The sequence below is a fragment of the Protopterus annectens genome, chromosome 5.part1, assembly GCF_019279795.1.
Source record: "Protopterus annectens isolate FY-2018-M chromosome 5.part1, PAN1.0, whole genome shotgun sequence".
Taxonomy (NCBI): domain Eukaryota; kingdom Metazoa; phylum Chordata; order Ceratodontiformes; family Protopteridae; genus Protopterus; species Protopterus annectens.
This window is the reverse complement of record NC_056736.1, coordinates 522,558,071-522,578,679: the sequence shown is the minus strand read 5'-3', so window position 1 is coordinate 522,578,679 and position 20,609 is coordinate 522,558,071. Positions and strand designations below refer to the sequence as shown.

Below are 20,609 nucleotides of genomic sequence, written 5' to 3'. Positions count from 1 at the left end.
TTCAGTTACTGCACAGACGTCGATGTTCTCCATACTGAGGAGTGCATCGAGTGCCTGCATCTTGAGATTTAGACTTCTGGCGTTGAGCAGCATTACCCTTAATTTTTTTTCATTTTTATTTTCTAAGGAGGTGGGTTTGTCTTTTGAACCTTGCCTAAAAAAGGCACTATGGGGGTGGCAAGAGCCTTGGCCAATATCCGGAAGCCCAGTGGTGACAGGTGCAAGCTGTCCCTTGCGAAGCAGTGTGGCTTGTCCAACATGTCATCCCAGGCAGACAGACATTGGATCCCCTTAGAATGACACCAGTACTTGAGCCAATTATTAAAGCTGATCATCTTGTCTTTGTATTGTGGCATCATTCTTGGTGAGGGCAAGATGCTGCTCAGGGTCAGGGTCATACCAGCCTGGGCTACATAATCAGAGAGCTCCTCTATGTCTCTTTTCATGTAGTCCAGGGAGTGCGTCTCAGGTCATTCACGCCAGCATGGACAATGACGGAGTCATATTTGTACTTGCTTTGGAGTGACCTGAGTGCGTGTATTATGTGGCGGATCCTAGCTCCCGATAGGCAGCTCACAGTCACCCTCTCCTTGTTCAGCCTGGTAAGCGGGACATCAGTGTGTCTGACTGTAGAGTCACCTATTACTAGTGTATCAGGCATGGTATTTGGCCTTAAGGGCTGTGATTGGTTGACACACTGATTTATTGAAGCATGTGTTGCATGTGTTTTGTTTTGAGGTGGTGGATTTTTGGATGTCTGCTTTGGGAGCCTCTGTTGTTTTGGTAAGTTTTTTATTAGAGCCTCCGAGTATGTCTTTGTGTTTTTATGTGTTTGGTTTGCAGTTGTGGTAGGTCTATGTAGGACTGGGTTTGCTGTGTGTGTGGTTACCATCTCCTCCTGTTTGGTCATGCCAGCCCTGAGTTGAGAGAGTTCAGCCTCCAGTTTGGCTATATAGTTGCATCTCTCACATGTATTTGTGTTTGTTGGGAGGAGGAGAGGGTTGTCTTTGTACATGAGACAATTGTGGCATTGTCTCAAGATACCCAGATTAACCAGCTGAACTGGAGAGGACGCCAGTACTCTACCACTCGACATGCTAGAACAGTATAAAGGAGTGCTGTGCCTTTAAGGGAAGTGGATATTCACAGGGGTGGTAGGTGGATGTAGTGCTTACTTAGTACGAGAGTGCTTACTTAGTAGAGAAGTTTTGTGAACAAGTGCTAGGCTTATAGTATAGCAAGTAGTCTGATTATACTAAGAGTAGAGCTTCCTTAAGGGAAAATTTGAAGAGCAGACTTGGCCGAGCCAGAAGAAGTTTAACCTTGTTTACCCGGCTATGCGCACAACCGCGCAAAGTAGTGCAAATGCGGATTTTAAACAGGGAACTACAAAAGAGCTAGAAATGGTCCAAAACAACCAATTACTACAGCTCTTGTGCTGAGGTCACTTCCTACAGGGACAGGTAGGCTGCTCAAGGCTCCCCACTCCCACTAGTGAGCAAAGAAACTTCCTTCTATCCAAGTAAGGTAATGGACAACACAGGAACTACACCACAGCCCAGAATACAGCAATGCCTGTAAACTGGTCTAAACTAGTCGAGGAGAGGCGGGAAAACAAGGATTATTTTTTGTTTTTTTGATAGAAACACACAGAAAATGCAGAAACAGTGATAAATCAGTTACACAGGCTAGCACACTTTAGTGGGCAGTCTCAACAGTTAAATTAAACAAACAAACAAACGTTCGATCAAATTCGACTAAAAAGTAACTTTAAGTGCAGATTTTAAAATAATGCAGCAAATAGCTAAAAAAACAGTTTAAGCTTGCTCAGGGTAAGCTACAGAAGTTCACTGATTATTCTTTGAGGCAACTTTGTTTGATAAATATGAACTCACTTTGATCATGTCCATTTTCTTTTAATCACATTTGAAGTCTGCTGTACTCTTTGATTGGCAGAAGTGGAGCAACTCTACTCAAAAAGGCACATGCATTTGCTACAGACTGCCCAGTTCTGTTTTGATGATATTTGTTTTCCTACTACTATCTGAATAAAATGAATTTGTTTTTTGGTTAGACATTTACATACATAAAGATATGCAAAGATAATGAATACTAAAAATGCATATAAAGTTATTCTTTTAAAGCCTGGCCACAAGTCTGACATTTTTTCTTCTGTATCAGTATTTATGGATGTGTTTTTATAGATTGTCATGTTGTAGTTTACTATTTCTGTTATGCATTTATTTTCTTATTTGTCTAGTTAAACATTTACTTACTCAAAAATATGCAGAAGTAATAAATACTGAAAATACATATAAATTTCTTTATTTAAAGCCTGGCTATAATTTTGGTGTTTTTTCTTGTGCATCAATATTTATAATTGCTTGTTTACAGATTTCCATGTTATAGTTTGCTATTTCTGTTTTGTATTTTGTTTCCCATGAACGGAATAGATGAGCAGAATTCTTTCTTACGAATGTCAATCTAGTGGCAGGTGGATCTTATACAAATTCAAATTATAATCTTCTTTTTTTTTTAATTTTTTCAATTTGGTTTTAAAAACAATAAATAAATCAGTTATAAAATAAACAAATAACTATTTACATAGGTCCACAGCTGATCAATACATCAAAGTTTTACAAATCAACCATTAATATTTTTCAAGCAAGTCTTTAAATTTAAGCCAAGATTTATATTGATATGCAAGATTAGAAGTTCTCATTTTTGTAGTATGCAATTCACTAATGCAAATAATGTTTGTCATACTAATAAATTCGACACCAGATTTTGGGGGTAACTTTAATTTTCCTCTTTGTAGTAATTACTTTTATGGCTATAGCAGGAATAGACCAAAGAAGAGGCAGTTGGGTTTTTGGAATTATCTCAGGAATTGGAGCAGTAAATAAAACTAATGATTGAGAAAAACCATAAAAGTAAACTTCAAGCATGTTTATTAAAATGAACCCAGTGCACAAGAACAGATAAGAGCTTTCACAGTTAGCTTCATCAGACCAAAATATTGCACACCCCATAACCTGTATGTTTGCATGATGAAAGTTACATGATAAAAAAATCACATGATAAAAAGCATTGGATTGTACCTTAAGCACATACTGAGTACAATATAAAGCATGAGTTTATAACTAACTTTCACCATGAAAGCAAATATGCAAATAACAAAAAACAACATTCTATGACCAAAAAAAAAAAAAAAAATATATATATATATATATATATATATATGGTTCCACTTCATATCATCGAATTATCATTTCATTGAATTGCAAACCATCGAGACCAAATCGTCGAAAACCCATTTCATCGAAAACTCATTTCATCGAATCTCAAATCATTGAAAACTATGAAGCAACTACAAATAACATTCCACAATGTTTTTACTACATTTATGCAGGGGGGCAAGCCCCTGCACCCCAAGTGGGGGCTCCCACCCCTCATAATTAAATATACCAACTCCAAGGTCGCACTACAGTGGGGTTAGGAAATTACCTTTTTCCCCCACTGTAGTGCAAACTTGGAGTTGGTACAAAGTGTCTGGGATGTTATTTGTAGTTGCTTCATAGTTTTCAATGATTTGAGATTCGATTAAATGAGTTTTCGATGAAATGGGTTTTCGATGGTTTGCAATTCAATGAAATGATAATTCGATGATATGGGCTATATATATATATATATATATATATATATATATATATATATATATGCATAGATATATGTATATATATGATCATAAAACCTTCAATTAAAAAGTCATTACACTTTTAAATGCCTAGATTTCCATACAGGTTTAAAAGAGGCTTCTTCATTTAAGCCTACCCATCTGTCCTAAGTCGAATGATCCATCTCCCTTCTTTACTCTCAGTGCAGTTCCTGATATAACTTTCTCTTATACTAGGAAGGGTATGGTTAATGACTATAAAACAAAAGGTGTGACTAACCCCTTCTTGCATAACATGCTAAGAAAGGGCATTGTTGCTAGAACCTATCCTTATATTATAATCTAACAATACCCTAGACATAGCTTCTCAATTTAATAACCATTTTACTAAATCCATCTTAGCCCTGTCCAGTCAAATAACCAAAGACAGTCTACCTCAATCACAACCTAACCTATCCCACACCACCCCCTCTTTCAGCCTATCACCAGTGCCCACCTCAACTATCAAAAAACTCCTCCTAAAACTAAAGCCAACCACACTGGCAGCTGATAACATACCTGCTGCATACCTAAAAACGGCTAGTGACTCCCTATCATATCCTGTCTCCATTCTTATCAACCGCTCCATACTAGAATCCTACATACCCAAACTCTGGAAAGTATCTCAAATCATTCCTCTCCATTAAGGAGGTAATTCTTACGAATTCTCCAACTACCGACCTATTGCCATCCTTTGCCCCTTATCCAAAATTCTTGAGAAATGCATCCACTTGCAAGTGATGACATTTCTTAACATGCGCAATCTACTATCTACCACACAACACTGTTTCTGACCACATCACAACACTACCACAGCCCTTTTATCCTTCACTAATTATATAAACCTTCACAGGAAAGATAACAAATATGTATCAGCCATTTTCCTAGACCTCTCAAAAGCATTTGATATGGTCTCTGACTCCATTCTACTAGACTCACTAACATCATTATCCTTCACCTCCTCTACTATAACCTGGTTCAGAAACTACCTATCTGACAGGCAACAATCAGTCCAGTGGAAAGGAACTCTGTCTACACAACTTCCAACCACCGTAGGAGTCCCACAGGGCTCTATACTGGGTTCGCTATTGTTCTCTATTTTCACAAATAACCTCAATAGCACTACACAACATGCCACACTCATACAATATGCGGATGATTCAACCCTGATCTGCTCCGCCTCATCTCCCACCACCCTACATACACTCACTCAAGATACCTTTAACTCAGTAGAAAAATGGATATCAGGTATCTAACTAATTCTAAATCCCAAAAAGACAAAACTGCTACTATTTACCCCTAATAGATAAAAAAAAACCCTCTCCTTTACCATAACAGGACGGCACCGTCATCTCCCCTTCTAACCACACCAAACTTCTGGGCATTGAAATAGACAATAATTTCCACTTTGATGTTCACATCTCACATACCAAAAAACTAGGCTCCCTATACAGGCATAAGTCCTTTCTCTCACAAAAGCAAGAGTCACTCTTGCACAAAGCCACCTCTTCTCAACTCTATTGTATGCAGCACCAATTTTTACCCAAATCAGACAATGTGACCTAGACAAACTAGAATGATGCTACAACAAAATAGGCAAGTTTGCTACTAATTCAACCTATAGAACCCATCACCGTGCTGCACTAAAAGAACTAAAATGGCTTGAGCTACCACAGCTACTTAACTATCACCAGCTGGGCACAGCCTACAATATTCTCAAATATCCTGAAAAAAAAAAACTCATTATCCAACCTACTTACTGTCTATACTGCAAACCGGTACCTAAGATCCAGTGAAAAATCTCTCCTCTCCATCACCAAGGCTAACAATAATGCAGGGAAAGTGCTCTACTCCCACACCGTTGCCAGAAATTGGAACTCTCTTCCCCTATCCGTGTCCACTGCCCCCCCCCACATTCATATTCAAAAACTCCCTCAAGTCACACCTTCTTAGTACCTGGTTATGCTCTTGTATCACATGACCCTACCCATACTACTATTAACTCCCCAAATTCCTCTCTGATCACATGCTGGATCTCTGATCCCCTGTAGGCTTGGTCATCTGAAAGGGTACTTTTAACTGTAGAATCTTACTTGATATATTCTCTTCTTACCCATGTTCTATGTCTTCTTTTACCTGGAGTGTTTTTATTAATGTCTTGTTATATTACTATGCTCAGCATACATGATGTAACCTGTTTTGTGTATTATGCTGGATGCACTGTATTCGTATAACTTGATGCTGGAGCTTTTCTCCCCGGGCCTCCGCTGAAAATGGACCTGGTCCAGTCGGAATTACCCAGTTAACAAATGTAAAATAAATAAATAGTAAATAAATATATTGTATAGATGTTCCCTAATCCTGTCTTTGAACATCCTATTTTACCCACATAATAGGAGGCACACACTACACAATTAGTGAAGTAAACCACATGCTGTGTAAGGCAGTTAAACAAAAATGTAGGAGTGTCTCCTATAATCCCTCTAATAACTGAATCTGTAGTGAGGATGTCCCAGTCCTTCCTATGTCCATGATGGAATTAATGTCAGTGGTGTAGTACAAGGGTAACCTTACCTTATTAACAACCTCATTGGCCTTACTATCATCTGGAGTCGCCCCTCCAGTGAAAAAATATGGATGGGCCCTACTTCTACTCTGATCAGGTATCTTAATCAAAATAGTGTCAACTTCCCCAGCGTGTTATCCCCTGGCTAAAAGCCTAGCTTTCAAATTAACTAACTCAGGGTGAAAGCCATCATTACAGGCATTCAATCTAGATACCCTTATACCTTGTCCTTTTACCACATTCTTAAAGACAAATTGAGGGTGCATGCAGTATTTCTGTAGCATGGTTTCCTATGGACACCAGTCCTGACCATCCCATTATCCAGCCTTTGTACAAATACATCACGATAGGCTATTGAAATGAGAGAAAAGGACATGGTAAATTTCAGATAGTTTGTGGCTTCATTAATTTGTTCATAGGTTACTAACTGGTCATTACTCCCTGTCCAAATAAACAAATCATCCACAAAGCGATGATAGAAAGGGGTAAACATAGAGTACAACTCATTAGTAATTAAGTGGACCTCCTCCCACATGGGTGTAAACATGTTGATATAGCTACTGGCACATGAAGTGCCCATAGCTACGCCATTCTTTTGTAGAAATATGTCACCATCAAAAATAAAAATATTATTTTCAAGGACAAGTCTCCAAAAATAAACACGAGATTGATGAGAGTCTCACTGTATTCACTGTGTGTACTAAGATATCTCAGTACAAAGTCAGTGCCAACCATGTTAAGAATAACAGTGAATAATGATTGTACATCAAAGGTGAAATTCCATTTCCTTTGCTAATTAACTAGTAAAACTATATAAATCTAAAAGAAACTGCTTAGAGTCTCTTAAAACAAACCTGTTACTATCAAGAGTAGGGCATAAATGCTTCTCTAGAAACAAGGACAATGGTTCAGTACACCAACCTCTGCCAGCCACAATGGGCTACAGAGGAGATTTCAAGCCATTCTTATGAATTTTATGTAGTCCTTGAATAATTGGAATAAGTGGGTATTCAACTCTCAAATAATGTAGTATGTCAGATTATATTAATTAACTTTTAAACAAATCCTCCAACATATCATAAATCCTACATTCTAAATTATACACATACTCAAATCTATCTTTAAATAAAAATAGCTATCACTCAACATACTACGCATAGAAGCATTATAATCACATCTATTCATAATAACAACAGGACCACCTTTATCAGCTGGTCTAATAATTATGGTGTCATCAGTTTGCAATTGTGACAGAGCTTTCCTTTGTTTCCAACTTAAATTAGGCTTCCTATTATTACGAGAAGCATGAGTACTCCTAGAATCATTTATTTATTTATTTAACATTTGTTAACTGGGAAAGTCCGACTTGGAACAGAGCCAATTTTCAGGGGAGGCCCGGGGAGAAATGCTCTAGAATCATACAAATCAAATGAGTCATTTTCCACACATTTGTTAAAGGCATAAATTAAAGGATGTGAACTATGCATATAAATGCTTGGTCTAAAAAACAAACCATCACCTAATAAAGTATTGCCAAATTCAAGTTTCAGCAATACATTCCTGCTAAATAGTTTAATGTCAAGTAAAGTGTCTGTTATATCAGTTTTCTTATTAGGAATAAACGTAAGGCCCTTCTCCAAAGCCGATGCCTCATCAGTAGTTAGGGCACAATCAGAAATATTCCAAATCAATTGGACCCATTCAGTTCCATGTTTTCTTCAAAGTTTGGCCCGAGTTCCTCTCTATTGAATGTTTCCATTTCTGCCATCCACAACTCACTGAGCTTGTCCTGCCTTTCCCTTTGTTCACACTGATGGGTAAAAGGAAAGCTGGAGAAGAAACCTTACTTTGGGCCATGGTATCTTTGTGGGGAACAGATATTGTTGAGGGGGTCATTTTCCTTCTAACATCATTCCCAAGGGAGAGTGATTGAGTAGGCCTACTAACATCAATAACATTCACATTAGATGTAGATGGGTGGGGATAAATTTCCTTTACTGCACAGGCAGAGGTTCGTTCCCCACTAACAGTACCTCTGGAATTACTTGTGCTATTGTTAACTTCTGGCATGCTACGATTTGAATCAACCACTTCAGCATTCCTGGTACAGTGGTCATTACGTGGTCATGTAAAAACATGTCCCTTCTTAAAATCAGAGGAATCTCTATCAATTTTACACTGTTGGATTATTTTATTTAAGCTTCTTTTCATTCAATGAGGCATTTATCCTTTGGAGTGCTGTTTGGTTTTATTTTTAAAGATTTAGAAATATTACATCTATCTAACCATAGAGGTTGAATGAAGTAATTAATTTTTCCCCCAAATCATGATCTTTGATACTGTGTGCTCTTCTACAAGTTAACTGATTTATGGTAGTATGTATTTTTTATGACATGTAAACACACTTTGAAGAAAAAAAGATTATTATGAAGAAGATTCAAGGAGTTATGATTCTAGGAGGGATGTCTAATGTGAATTCTTTTTCAGGTCTCAGTTCTGTACATTACTAATATAACAGACCATTTTCTCTACCTATTAAACACATATATTGTTTTTTCTTTATTTCCAATCCTAGCAAGCAGCTTATGATCTGTGGAATGGAGAATGGTACTCTGCGTGTTTACCCACTTCAGGCTAATGATCTCACTCTGGCATCCATGCATGGGTACTGGAGTCTCCCCATGCATGACAATCAATATGGATGCATCAGAAGTGTCTGCAGTAGCTATGATGGACAGTTTGTTGTGAGCTGTGGAGCAGACAGTAATATTTTTGTTTATAGCTTGCTTTCCCAAGAAGACATCGAACAGGCCATGAAAGGAAAGCGAGCTAAAATACCATCTCCAAGGGTAAGTTTGTGATTTAATGATATGAAAATGTTTGTCCTCCATTGTTTCTATCCAGAGTAATATAGTAGTGTTCTTCCTCTGTATAGCTTAATGTGTGTTGCAGTGTGGTTTTTTCATTTTTGATTGACTGTTTTTATATCATGTGTTTATATGCTTCAGTTAATATGCTGTGTAGGAATTTTGCCAAAATGCTACTTCCAGAATCTATAAAAATGTAGTTACTTCCTTTCTGTCTTTTGATTAATTAATCACATTTAGGTTTTCTTATAAGATCTCTGTAGAACTGTCTGTGTCCAAACAACTGCTATTATTTCATGCCTCTAAATATTTCTGCTGACTGACATCTTCTGGACAAGCCAGTAAGTGGTAGCTGTCATGCCAGAAGGCATAATAAATAACACAGAGGGAAAGGAGATTTGGTCTAGCCTCTATGAAGTCTATATTCCAACTAATTTTTATGGACTGATATACATGCTCACTCAATAGTCTTAAAGTTATACAGCTCATATCTGATATTTATTTTAAACTAATATATGCACATGCATGTGTGCTGTACATTAAATGGGGCATTGTTGACGACAGATACAAGCTTTACATGTAGGAAACAGATGGTCATGTCAGAGTAAAACCACCTGTATTTTAGATCTAAGCTCAGTGAGCCTTTTAAGTGTGCTCATCTGAGAAACATCTGAGGATGAGTCCCAGCATCTTTGAGTAGAAGGTATTTGAAAAGAGTGTTTTCCTGTGGAGGAAAGCTGGATGAAGGCTGTTGTACCTGTGGGGTTTGCCTTGCCTAATCTGGAAACATGTGAAAGTCTTCTCTATCTGTGTTACTGTAGCTACTTGTGCTGTGAAGGAGCTGAATGGAAATGTACCTGGGGCCCTAGATATATTTGGGTAAGTTTTGAGAGACTTTGTATGTGTATTGTATTGTATTGTACTGTACTGTAATGCATAGGAAGGAAGCCATCCTGAACTGTTATTTTCCACAAAGCTGCAAGGACTCTTTTAAAGCCTGAATTTCATGAACATTCTCCTTGGTGGTTTTTGAGCTACTGTCCCCTTCTGTAATCTTGACTTTAGAAACTTCTCCCAGTCTCGTCTCTTCTAAGTCATTCTATTGGGCACATGAAGAACACACTGGGAAGGCCCTCCCCTTACACTGTTAAAGCTTGAGTTAGCCTTTGTTTCATATTATCCTATTAATTTAGTTCACACTGCAATATTCAAAATATTAATTACCCTTTCCCCCATGTTACTTTTAAAATCTGTAACATCTGGGACTAGACTATCAATCACTGGAAAGCTTAGGAACGGATTTTCAGGAATCAACTTGGAATTACTACTACTGTTTTGCTCCTGGTCAGGGAATGAACAGGTTGCATTATTTCTTAGCCTTCCTAAAAATTACCAGTTACTGGAAAGCCTGAAATTGCTTCTTAGGTGACTGCTTGAGATTAGTGCTACTGTTTTGCTTCTATTGAGAGAAGGAGCAAAGGAACATTGATTCCTTCTGGTTTCTGATTGTATAGTGTGTATGAGAGACTTCACTGATAGTCTGATTGCAGTTTTGGTGAGAAACTCTTCAGAGCCTTTGTGCAACTTGGCTGTCTTTTGCATCAAGCTTCTATCCAGAATATCTACCAAGAGAAGATGATAGCAAGTGTACTGGACTCAGCAACATCTCTAGCTAATTCTCAGGAAACAGCTTGGTATTAATGCTACTCTTTTGCTTTTGATAAGAGAATGAGCTAAAGATCGTTAATTCCTAGCTGCATGCAGCTGTGCCGAGACCAGTACTATCTCCATACTAGGCAGATAGCACCTCCAGTTAATCAACTACTAACCACATGGGTGGTACCTCCCCTTCAGCCCACATTAGCAAGCACCTTGAACCATGGATTTGGACTTTCCACCCATCTCTGCTGCTAGCTTGGTTGAAATGAGCATCCTGAGACAATGCAACAATTGTCTCATGTTTATGGCAATCACCTACTACTGAAAACTATACAGTGTATAAGAGATGCAATTACTTAATACTGTTGGAAGCAAAACTCTGACATAAAGACACTGAAGTTAACAAATAGGTTTTCAGTACTACATAATACCAAATTATAAATGTCACACACAGATCAGACCAAACACATATGTCTACATATGCTGAGGCTCCTAAACATAACCTGCCTAAATCACAAAGTCCTTCTAAGTGTAACCACAGTGCCTCAGTTCAAAAGGCTGTAAGGCAAACCTACACACAGGCCAACATTCTAGTCATAGGTGACTTCATTGTGAGACACATCGATGTACCATTCATCAGGCTGGGCAAGGAGAAGGTCACTGTCAGTTCCCTATCAGGTGTCAGGAATCACATCATCACCCATGCACTCAAGATCTTGTACCACAAGCACACACATGACACAGTCATAGTGCACATGGGTGTAAATGTCTTGAGATGTACCTCCCAGGACTATATAAAGGGAGTCATGATGGAGTTTTCAGAATATGTGTCTGACATTTTACCATCACTAAGCATGATGCCACATTATGAGCAAAAGATTATTGACTTTGACAATTGCCTTACCGTCTGGTGTCATTGAAAGAGGAGCGTTTATATATATATATATATATATATATATATATATATATATGTGTGTATATATATATATATATATATATATATATATCATCCTGGGAGGAGATGATATATAACTACTTCGTAAAGGATATTCTGCACCTATCCCTCCCAAAGACTTCTGTATATTTGGTAAAACCTTGTCCACTCCAGTAGTGCCTTTTTAGTCATGATCAGTCCTCAAAAGCTTCCAACATAAAACAGAATCCAGATAACATAAAAGTACTGCTGCTCATTGCTAGGAGCTTTAACAAAATACTCTACTCTCTACAACACTCCTTACTCTGGAAAACACTTATATGTATGGTCATGGAGACCTTGTTCAATACCATTGAGAGCACCCATTCAGTGCAGGGTTTCAACATCTATCACACGTTCAGGCCCATAACAATAAATGAAGGCACTAAAGGTAGTGGTGTCTCCATATTTGTAAAAACACTTCAACTACAATCTAGTTAGACAAGATAATGGTCTGGAACTCCTCCTTGTCCAGCTTGTTATTAACAATACTCCACCCGTATGACACCATGGCTAAGTAAAGGACCCCCTCTGTCTACATCAGGCCATAACTCCTACGTAACTAGTATGGATTCCCTAGGCATTAAGCCAAACACTATTCCCCCTAGGGCACTTCAACCACCCCTGTTTAACTGGGAGATGTATAAATCATCTATTATGTTTGCCCAGTGATTTCTGGACTTCATCAATACAAACTCTTTGGACCAGCTGATCTACACCCCAACTGGAGGTAACAAAATCCTGGGCTTTGTCCTTAATAGTATGGGAGAGCTCTGCTCCCTACCAACTGTAGCTCCTTCCCAGGTCAAATCAGATCACAAATTAGTCAAATTCTTTTTAAGACTGAAGCCAGAAGCATCCTCCATTACCATTGTATTTGGTGATTATGCGAAGGCAAATCAACTGAAAATGAGTGACAGCCTGTCTAAATTTAACATTTCCTTTTAACCCAATGACTCCACCACTTATTTGGAATCCTTTAACACCAAATTATTTGCACATGTGAATAGCTGCATAGATGCATCTACCCCCCTCCAAAGTAATAAAATGCTCCATTCAAAAATAAACTCATGTGGTGGAATCCAGATATAAACATGCTCTGTAATAGAAAAAAATATATTGCACATAAAAATAAATGTAACTTCAAAGATGCAAAAAACAAAAAACCTACCTAAACTTAACAGAGCAACTTCAGATCAAATCAACCAAAGTCAGAAATGAGGTAAAAATAACCACGCAAAAAAAGGACAACCACAACATTTTCTTTAACTGTGTTAGAAATCTTAGAAACCATGCCTAACACTGTGCTCAGCAAATAGTAAATTATATCATATACTCTGACTCAGTGGAAATAGCTAATCTAATAGCGAATATTTTAGCTCAAACTTCACCCCCCCCCAGACATTCCAGATTTCATACCCACATCACATACCCCACAAAGCTCTTATGAACAAGTCCATGAGTTACTATCCAAGGCCAAGCAGTTAGCTTCTAGGGAACTGGTTAACTTATGCGGCTGCATACTGGACAGCCTGAAACAGGACACTCACTACAGGGGCTATTCAGTATCACCCTCCAAACAGGTTTTCTGCTGGGTGAGTGGAGGACAGCAAGTGTCATCACCTTACACAAAGGTGGGGAATCAGTAGATCCGGGAAATTATGGACCCATATGTCTGACCAACCTTATCTGTAAGGCTACAGAAAGGATTTTTATGGAATTAATAAATAAGAATGCAGGTAATCTTCAAGATCTCCACCCAGGTCAGTTCATATTTGTCAAGTGAAGATCCTGCGTACTTAACTTGGTTGATTTTTTCGAGAATGTTACTGAAGCAACAGATAAGGGCAAATCAGTACACACCATATTTCTAGAGCTCACAGAGGTATTCAACCCCATCCCACACTCTGGTATTGTTGATAAACTATCATAGATAAATGTTAATTGCTGTGTAACTTCATGGACAGAAAACTTGCTTACAAATTAAATGCAGGAAATTAGGGTGGGTTGCTTTACCACCTCCAATAATATTACCTGGGGACTTAAATTTACCAGAAACAGACTGGAATAATATTGATACAACAACATTAGTAAGGAAATTATTCACAACATATATTCAGGAACAACAATTGTAAAAAAAACCTCCCAGGGGACGGAACGTACTAGACATTTTTTGTGTTCATAAAGAAATTGCTGTTACTTCAAGTCAAGTTTTACCACCGTTGATGTGTAGTGACCATGGGTTTTATAAAGGTTAATTTGTTGCTATAATTCTGCCAAACTGAAATCTAAATAAATGCACAAATTGTTAATTACAGATTATATGGAAGCAAAAGAGTTGCTATGTAAAACTAACTGGAGTGAGGTGTTCAGTGGAAAAACAGCAGTTGGAGCGTGGAAAAGTCTGAAAGAGAAATTGCCTGAGTGCAAAAAAATCAAAAAAATGTTTAACATCAGGATCTAGGCATACAACGTCAGGGGATATATTTCCATAACAGCAAGATATCTGATTATGGTGAGAGACAATAAATAGAAGAAATAGAAGAGAGGCTGAACTACATCTTTAAAAAACGAAATAAAGCACAAGCTGGACAAACAGATGAAGCATAGGGTGAGACAAGATCAAGAAAAATTTGAAGAAAATGTATCTAAAGCTATTGAGCATAATAGGAAATCTTCTTATAGATACATAAGATGTGGAAGGAGTAAAGACATACAAATTGATAAACTGTGTGCAGATTCTAACATTTATTATCATACACAACAGATTATAGATATATTTACAAAATCTTATGCAAAACAGTTTGGCTCATCAAAAGGGGTGATAAGTTGTCCTAGTAACATCCAGGTAACTCCAGATACTGGAATCAAATTACATTATATTGAAAAAGAACTGTGCAAACTCTATCCTAACTAAGCACAGGGAGGAGACAGAATTAGTAACAATGACCTGAAAACATGTCAGCAAGAATTTATGGTACCATTATATCTATTATTCACTAGGTCATATAAATATGGGGAGATTCCTCAAGATTGGAGACATGCGCTTATAAAACCTGTCTTTAAGGGAAAGGGGAGTAGGACAAACCCAGAGTCATACAGACTTTCAAGTCTACTTTCGTGTTGTGGAAAAATAATGGAGAAGGTAATATTAGATACGTTATTGTCAGAAATGGATAGGTTGTTACTTGAAACCATATATTAGCATGCATATGTTGAAAGTAGATATATTACCCTGTAACATGATTTTCTATAACAATATAATAACAGCTATGTGCTGTGATGTAATTGTAATTTATATAAATTTAACTTCAACATTTGACAGGGTCATACACAAAACACTCATCAATAAATTAGTACAACTAGATATTGATGTACTCTTGATAAGATGGGTAGCTGCATGGCTAACAAATAGGACATGGCAAGTATCATACAGTAACTGGAATCCTTGGTCAGGGTGTCCCATGGGACTCTGTCCTAGGCCCTTACTTGTTTAGATTGTATCTTTCAGACCTAACATTTTCATCTGAGGTGTTCTACAGTCTATATGCAGACGACCTGAAATTGGGTAAACTGATTATATGCGTTACAGATAAGACATGTATGCAAAATAACTTGAGTAAATTGACCATTTGGGCACAGGAGAATAACATGCTAATAAATATATCAAAAACTAAGCATATGAGATTTGGGAAACATAAACTGAAAGGTGAATATTTAATACAGCACACAGTGATTGAAACTAGACTCATTTAAGGACCTGGGTATGTGGGTAGATCCAGCTATGCGTTTTTCTAATCATATCAATCACTTGGTTAATGATAGTTATAGAACTATAGGTTGTATAAAAAGATTTGTAGAGTCTAGGGAATCAAAAATGATGAAGTCATTGTTTGTTAGTTGCATTAAACCCAAACTTAAATATGAAATAAGAATATGGAAACCCTATAAGAAAGCAAGCATGAGAAAACTGGAAATAGTACAGCAGAAATATACCAGGGCCATCCATGGATGTGAAAATTTAAGTTATTATGAAAGACTAAAATATTTAGAGACAACTACCTCTGGGAATATTTGGGGGTTATCAAAGAGTACTGTAGAATCATCGGACAACCTATGTAGAAGATTCTATAGGAATAAGAAGTGCACTAATTGATTCTCTAACAGAGTATCTGATGCATGGAACAGACTACCAAATTACATTAAAGGAAGTACTAGTTTAGATGTTTTAAGAACAGACTGTACCTTATGGGAACAAGTGTTTTGGTATATTGGCAGGCTAGAAGGGCATTGATGCCTGTATTTGAAATATTTGTATGTATGTATGCATGCATGTATGCAAAATACCTGTCACTAGTGGTGCACCCCAGGATTCAAATCTGGGTCACTCCTCTTCAGCATTTTCTTCTTGGAGGTTAAAGCAGCATAAGGGTTTATGGCTTATCAGTTTTGCAGATGACTATAAACTTGTTGTCAGACATTGGACTAGCCTTGGCTGGAGATCCCTTCAGTGAAGAATACTGCCACAGTGAAAAGAAGGACATCTGCTGTTATGGTAAGATTTTACAAAACTGTACTTTCAGATCACTGTTAGAGTATATGCACCCTCCCTCCAATTGTCCCCTTTTCTTCTTTATTGTAGGCTGAGGTTGAAATCCTTTTCCTCTCCCTTCCCCTTTTTTCTTTTATTGTTATCTGAGTTTGTCTTCCTTCATTTCACACTCATATTTTCCTTATGTACTAGCATGTAGTCCTTATGCTTAGGTCGGATATACAGCACATGAGGAAGGTGCATCTAAACTTTGGAATACTGGCCAGTTGTACAGTATCCTGCTACATCCAGTGATTTTAGTGTCCTATGTACTGTAAGACACAAAATTATACAATAGTAGGATATGCAAGCAGAAATAAGAGCAATATTAAAGAAAGATACACTGACACATCCAGTAATAGTAGAATCAAAACGACTAATAAAAAAAGAATTTTCAAGCATAACTAAATGTGCCACCAATACACGTAACCCCATATGAACAGGAGAATGAAGCAAATCTGGGTTTATTTTAGCTACTGAATAGAGCACTCAGCAAACATAAAAAAGAGAAGTAATTTATATAGGGAAAATCAATCATTAAGTGAGAGAAAAGATGCATGACTGTATTAATGACATGACAAAAGGGAAAAGAATGAATGCATTCGCTCAACATGTAATTTCTACTGATATACATCAATGTTTCAAGTTTGCGGTTTTGCAGATGTTAGAACCTAGTGAGAGAGATAGAGACTCAATTAATAATACTGACTCAGCAGAATATGAATGGATGGTAGAATTAAAAGTATCACATGGACTTGGTCTGAATAATGGTTTGTCATAAAAAAACAATTTTAAGAAGAAAAGGACTCAAAAATTAATAATTTTATTTACTCATTATGTCTGTGAAATTATGTGGTGTGCACAAATTACAGAGCTGTTTTAAAATGAATACTGTTGTTTTGAAAATGGTTTGTATGAATAATGTAGATTGTCACGTGTCCTTCCCTTTTATTTTAAAAATCGTGTATGCTGATTGGATTTTTGATGTTTCAACTCCCCTCCCACCTGCCAAATTGTCATTTTCTTCTTCTAGGGATTGACCAGACCTTGTCTAGACCCTGTCAGACCATTGTACAACTTGATGTATATAGTGTATTCCTTTTTCTCTTTCTCCATTATTTCCTGCATAATTTATGACTAATTGAAATCAGCCAGGAAACTCTATCTGAAGTAATTCAGGCAGAAGAGGAGAATTGTGGATAAGGGAGGAATCAGAACTCTCGAATCTGATACTATGGTATAAGGCACTGAGGTCGGAGCCAACAACCCACATGTTGAACCAGATGAAAATAAGACAGCATGGATCTATTGTTATGGTAAGTACATAACTTTTGTTTGAATTTATATCTCCCACATGGTGACCATTGCTAGCTTCTTTTGTCTTTTCTGGTATATGAGCAATAGACTTTGTCCAGTGACTTGGTTATTATTTAAGTTTAATTTGGATTTTTCAGATTCCTGAAACATGGTTGGGAGAATTATTCCAGAACTGGATTATTCCCCCTTCAGTGTTTTCCAATGATGTACAATCTTACAGTTTTACTAAAATGTTTAGAAATGACTAGTAATCCATAAATGGATGGTAACAACCAAACAGTTGGATCTGGTATAGCTGTTACTGGACAAGAACCTCATGCACATGAACAAATCAAGGATTTAAAGCAAACATTTTTGAAATATGAGCGTCTCCAATGGCAAAGATTGACATTTGATGTATATTTCAGCAAAAATATTGAACCAATAGATTCATGTGTAGTCAAGATGCCCACTATTGAGGATCAGTACCCTGAATTTTTGAAAGATGGCAACAACTAAATCTTAAATTAAACGTGGAGCATATGGGTCTTATGGACAACGTTTTTCAACAAGTTGAACCTGATTTGCTTGCTGATCTCAACCTGCTAGGCAAGCAGATTAGAACCTCTGAATTCTTCCCTTAACATTGTGCCAAATACGAGTGGCTTGATGATGTGGTAATTCAAAAACACAGGATTATAGCTACTAAAAAAGTGATTTCAATAGTGGCCATATTTTTTCATGGCCATGGGTTGAGAGATCTGGGGAACATCATTCATCAACAACCCCTGCATATATTGCTAGTCAGCCATCAAAATGACACCAGCAGATTCAGCCAGACTGGGTATTTCAGATACACATGAGTTTTCTGAACTTCAGGCAAATCACCCTTTTCAATAACACAGATCAAGACAGGAGAAAGAGTCCACACAGGAGATCATGCTATAATTATGGGGACTATGTTGAGAGACAAAGACGTAATAGACATATTGACAGATTTGCATTTATATTTGTAAGAAAGTGAAATTAACAACTTTTTTGCTAACAAAACCTATAATATTTTTAAACTATTTATTAGAAACTGAACTTTTAAACTATTTTCTGCTGACAAAGCCTATATTTTTAAAATATCAAGTATTTTTACTTCACTCAATCATCCACTGTCAGAAGCATTCTTACAAATGTATGAGAGAGAAATCAGAACATTCTTAATGAAAAAAAAGGTAAAAACGGGTTTCTTAATTTATGTGAAACTGAGAGCTGGGCCTTATAAATACTTGGAAACAACACAAATATTATGATTAAACCAGCCAGTTAAAGGGTTGGGATAGTGTTTTTTGATACCATAGATTGTTAATCAGATAAAAATTATGCTAAGTGACAATACTGTTTATGAGGTGACTAATAAGGTAGGAGTTTACACATTTATGAATAAAAGTAAATAATTTATTTTTGATGAGCAGCACAGTGGTGAATTGGGTAGGGTCACCTCACAGAAGGATGTTCTTAGGTTCAATTCTTAGCTGGGATGCCTTCTGTGCGGAATCTGCATGTCCTCCTTGTGCTCGTGGGTTTTCTCTGGGTGCTCCAGTCTCCTCCCACATTCCAAAGATGTACAGTATGTGGACTGAAAGCACTAAATAGGCCATAGGTTTGAGTGAGTGTGTGTATGTGTGTGTGTGTGTGTGTGTGTGTGTTATAAAAGAATAACTGAGACAAGGCTAGCAACCCTGTGGTGTGAACATTGGCTGTAGATGATTGTCACTGTTGATGTGACACCCCACCCCCATCTGCAAAAATGGGAAGAATAGGTCGTAGCTAGCTGAATGGATTTATTGACAATTTCCATATGAGTCTAATCGTGCCATAGAACTTTTTGAATATTTTTATGCAAGTGAACCATTAATTCCAATGCTTTATGGTCTACCAAAGATTCATAAAAATATGCAAAAAACACAAATGAGATCTATTGCATCAGGTAGAGCCTCTGTCATGAAACCTTTTATCATTTACTTAGGAAAAAAATGCATTGTATTTATGTAAACCATTTTCCACATCTTTCAAGTGATGCCAGATATTTTCTTAAGAAGTTATAAAAATGGGATTTGAATAATATGTTGGATACATTTTATCTAGTCTCATTTAGTCATCATACTCACTTTTCACCTGTATTCCCATTGGTGAAGGGATATAGTTTATTCATAGTTATTTAAAGATAAGATAGATATTATAGAGAAAACACTATTTGCATGTTATGAGAGTTAATACTAGAATAGATTTTTTTTTGTTTGATGATCTTGTATGCAAATTTAGCGCTGATTAAGTAGAGGCATCCCATTATATATAATGACAAAGTTTTTAAGTCACAATTATTGTTTTATTTCAGATGTCAGTGATATATTTTTTGCCATGGCATGGTGACTATGGATCATTCCCTAATTTTAAAATAAATATATGTAGAACCAACTGCATATTTTTTAAGGTTTGATTTAAATAATTCAGGTCTTGAGATTAACTTTATAGATGTTAATTTTAAGAAGAAGCCAGATGGCACATTATCAACAGAGAGATATATAAGAAAACATGAAAGAAAAATTCTTATTTATATCACAGTAGCATGCATCCATCATTTGTATTTAAAAATGTGTATAAAGGACAAATGTTGAGAACTTCTAGACTGACTAGTAACAATCATGAATTAGATGACATGTTCAATATATTTTCTAATGATTTTTATGAAAGAGGTTAATACTCAGAAAAAGTTAATGAAGTGAGAGTCAAAGTCATGAACAAATGGAAGCGGCATCCCTTTGAGAATGCTGATCAACAGAACTCCTGCAATGAGCCTTGTTTGGAACATCCTAACTACAGACAAAGACATGTAATATTATTGGGGAAATCACTTGTTTCACCTTTAAGAACAATATGAATTTGAAATGTCA

At 36.8% G+C, this 20,609-nt stretch overlaps 1 protein-coding gene across 1 annotated transcript in view; it reads left to right on the top strand.

Moving 5' to 3' along the window:
• The window catches only part of CFAP44 (cilia and flagella associated protein 44), a 1,689,287-nt gene that overhangs the window by 1,024,766 nt on the left and 643,912 nt on the right, over positions 1–20,609 (top strand). Inside the window, exon 23 of the mRNA XM_044073142.1 lies at positions 8,857–9,130. Coding sequence (XP_043929077.1) covers positions 8,857–9,130 — 274 coding nt within the window. The remainder of the gene's footprint in view (positions 1–8,856; positions 9,131–20,609) is intronic.